We start from the raw sequence: 3,344 nt of genomic DNA on the forward strand, positions 1-3,344 counted from the left end.
CTACTTTGAGAATTTTAGCATGTCTTGATCACAACCAAGATAATGAAATGGGAACCTCTGCATCGAGGAGCCAGCGGCATCCACAACCTGCACTGCGGCTGGGTTGCACTTGCCCTGGAAAAACTGATCCGGGTTCATCTGGTTGGACTGAAGCAGCCTGTCCAAGAAAGACCAATCACCAGTGAGCTTCTGATCTAGCTGCATCATTCCATTGGTGGTCAGCCTCATGAGGTTTTGGGAGCATTCGATGTCAATGGAGTTGAGGGAAAGAGGTGGCATATTGAATGCTGCAACCCCAGACTCTGGGCTGAGTAGCTGGGGAAGATGCATGGAACCATCGAAGGAGAAGTCATACTGGGAGCTGGGTAGGTTTGGTTTGTGCTCCATTAGAGAAGGCCCGCTTGGCCTTTGAAGGTTTGGAAAGTGATCCTCCTCCTGGAATGCCTCTTCTGGGAATCCTCTTTGATGGTTCTTCTTCTTGAAGACTCTGCAAACCACCCATCCATCTTCCTGAAAGTAGTACGGAGATCAGTGAGCAAGAGAGAGAGAGAGAGAGAGAGAGAGAGATCAGGTGGATGTTCTGGTTATATGTTCACCTGGGCATCAGTGCTCTCATCGTCGAGGCGATACTCGTGCATGATCCAGTCGGTCTTCTGTCCATGGGGTGCCCTCCCCGTGTAGAACACCAGCGTCTTCCTCATGCCTATTCGCCTGCAGCTGCCCATGTGGATGGCCTTGTCCCTCCCCGTCGCCTTCCAGAACCCAGCGTTCGTCGCCCTGTTCGTCCTTGTCCCCGTTGGATACTTCTTGTCCTTCCTGCTGAAGAAATACCACTCATTCTGAGGACCAGTTCCTATCCTGCACTTATCTGCATCACAACGTTGCACTTGACATTAATGTAGTTAAGCACCTCATCCTCCACATTTTATATTCTATGCATTAATCGCTCGATTAGACTTGGATAAAATTAATCATTAAACGAAGATCGATTTTGCAGATGCGAAGTTTAACAGGTCTTAACCGAAGAGGACTCCTGACAAATAGATGAACACGAAAAATTGTTGACTCCCCCATTGGACGGTTTTCTCTACTGAGCATCGAGATAAATAAGGAAGATTAGCACCTCGAATTGTAAGCTTTTCGCCATGAAAAAAGATGAATAATGACGAAGATCAGATCTACGTTGGAACTTTTTTGCTGCCAACATGATAGATAAGGAAGATTAATGGACGCATTAAAAAATTTTCGTTATCAACATGATAATAAGGAACATTAATTTATCCACATGAAAAGTTTTTTGCTGAAAGCATGATAAATAAGAAGATTCACACACCACACGTGGGAAAATTTTCTTTACCAAAAAAGAAATATAGGTCCTGATTCCTGAGAGAATTGACAAACCTTTCACGCTTAGAGAACCCAAGTTCTTGTCAAGCCTTAGTGACCGAAACTTAGGACACAAGCTCACAAGGTACATCAGATTAATTAGTACTTCTATCTGTGTTGCTTTTATCATATGAGACATTGCGCACATAAAGAGTTAGGTGGCGATGAACTCCAGAGCTTCGAGTTTAGAGACATAAGGATCGAGAAACAATATCAGAGTGAGTACATCTTCCCGGAATAACCTAGCAGATGTCCGCGTGACTCCGCCTTGTCTATCCAAAAGGAAAACAAACATGTAGATGGAATACTCGATTTCCATTAAAGTGACCATGTAGATCACATTGGTGGGGTTTCACCATGACAAAAGCAAGGTCACAAGTATAGGTAACGCAATGAGAAGGACAGACTGATCCATGCGTTTGTAAACCTTGGTATTATTAGTCCATGATGAGTATTTGAAACACGTTCATAACCCTTGTACCGTCTCCAAACCACCATGGAAAACCATTTTATGAAAGAAAGCTACAAGATTGAGGGATTCAAGCTGCTTATTTCCATCCCCTGACCATCAAACTATAATTCCTCACGTACATGCATGCACGTATGCAGAGAGAGAGAGAGAGAGAGAGAGAGAGAGAGATAGAGAGAGGGCTGTGTTTTTCTCTCTTACCTTTGAGATCCCATGGTTCAAGTTTGTTGAGATCAATATCTCTGATAACATCCAAGTCAATGATCTCATAGGCCACCTTCTTCTTCAAGTAATAGTAGAGAAGCTCCTCATCGGTTGGATGGAACCTGAAGCCCGGAGGGACAGACAATTGCACGTTTCCAGGCATCATCTGTACTACCAACTTCAAAACTTAACCCTAGATCGGCAAAGCAGACAGTCAGCGAAGGGCTCGTAGGAATAACAACCCAAGGACAGCAACAGCAGCAATATTTAAGCTTCCATGGAGAAAACTAAGACCAGAAGAGTGTAAGAGAGAACACAAGAACGAAGATGCGTATTGTGATTTAACATTTATAAAAGACTCGTCGATCTGGGAAGGAACAGTGATTGGCATAAATCACGTTTTATTGTAGTCAAGTGGGTTCTAAAAGTAAAATATCAAGAAACAAGGATTTTGAATGTCTCTCCCCACCACCACCCCCCGCCCCCACTTTTTTTGAATCAAGCAAACATCCAAAAGATCAGACTGTAGGATCTATTGTGCTAATCCCAAAACCCTACAAGACAAAATAGAAGGATCCATCCTACTAAACTCCCAAAATCCTGAAAGTTGTATCCTCTCCCCTTCCCCCAAAAGAAAAATGAAAAGGAAAACGAGAAGGCCACTTCTGCTAAAGTCCAAGGCCTGAAAGACAAAGGATTGACTCTTGCAAAGTAAAGCACAAAACCCTAAAAATTACAGGAAGAAGCAACAGGTTACTCCAATCTTCCAAGGACTAAAACCTCAAAGAGAAAATTGACTCTCTTTCTTGCCAAGTCTTGCATAACCAGACCACCATATACCCATCAAGAGCAACATGCTGCAGACTGAAGACCCTCATATGGCAAGTCCGTGCAACCAAAAGAACCATGAGCTTCATCAGAAGCAAGAGCAAGAAAAATAAAAAGGAAAAAAGCAGCAATCAAAGCACCGCAGAAGAAGAAGAAGAAGAAGATGATGATGATGAAGACCTGTTGGTTGCCTGTAACACAGCACCCACAAGAGGAAGAATAGAGAGAGGAACAATATCTCAACCATTTGCTTGGCAGTCATACAACCAGTATAAGAATTAAAGAATTATGAATATAAAAATGGTATATACAATATGAAATACAATAAATAGTCTCTGAGAGAAGAGAGAGAGATAATAAAAAATAAGAGGGTGGCAAAATTTTGTCTGTAGTGCAGGGGACCTGCCTGAAAATCGCCTTATAAGAGGAGAAGGAGGAGGCAGTCAGTCATGAGAAT

At 42.9% G+C, this 3,344-nt stretch overlaps 1 protein-coding gene across 1 annotated transcript; it reads right to left on the reverse strand.

Annotated features, from left to right (window-relative positions):
- LOC116261243 (protein SOMBRERO-like) lies at positions 1-3,108 on the reverse strand. The gene is made up of 4 exons (XM_031639916.1): positions 3,068-3,108; positions 2,057-2,252; positions 597-868; positions 1-510 (listed from the first exon to the last, which is right to left on the reverse strand). The coding sequence occupies exons 2-4, from the start codon at positions 2,223-2,225 to the stop codon at positions 1-3; spliced, it is 951 nt and encodes a 316-aa protein (XP_031495776.1). The 5' UTR covers positions 2,226-2,252; positions 3,068-3,108.
- Positions 3,109-3,344: the final 236 nt, after the last annotated feature.

The sequence above is a fragment of the Nymphaea colorata genome, chromosome 9 (assembly GCF_008831285.2).
Source record: "Nymphaea colorata isolate Beijing-Zhang1983 chromosome 9, ASM883128v2, whole genome shotgun sequence".
NCBI lineage: Eukaryota > Viridiplantae > Streptophyta > Magnoliopsida > Nymphaeales > Nymphaeaceae > Nymphaea > Nymphaea colorata.

Bases quoted from the DNA above. Each gene is read 5' to 3' on its own strand.
- LOC116261243 (XM_031639916.1), bottom strand. From the start codon at position 2,225: ATGATGCCTGGAAACGTGCAATTGTCTGTCCCTCCGGGCTTCAGGTTC. The intron at 869-2,056 runs GTAAGAGAGAAA...GTTGTGATGCAG, and splicing joins TGAACCATGGGATCTCAAAG to ATAAGTGCAGGATAGGAACT. The intron at 511-596 runs GTGAACATATAA...TACTACTTTCAG, and splicing joins ATGAGAGCACTGATGCCCAG to GAAGATGGATGGGTGGTTTG.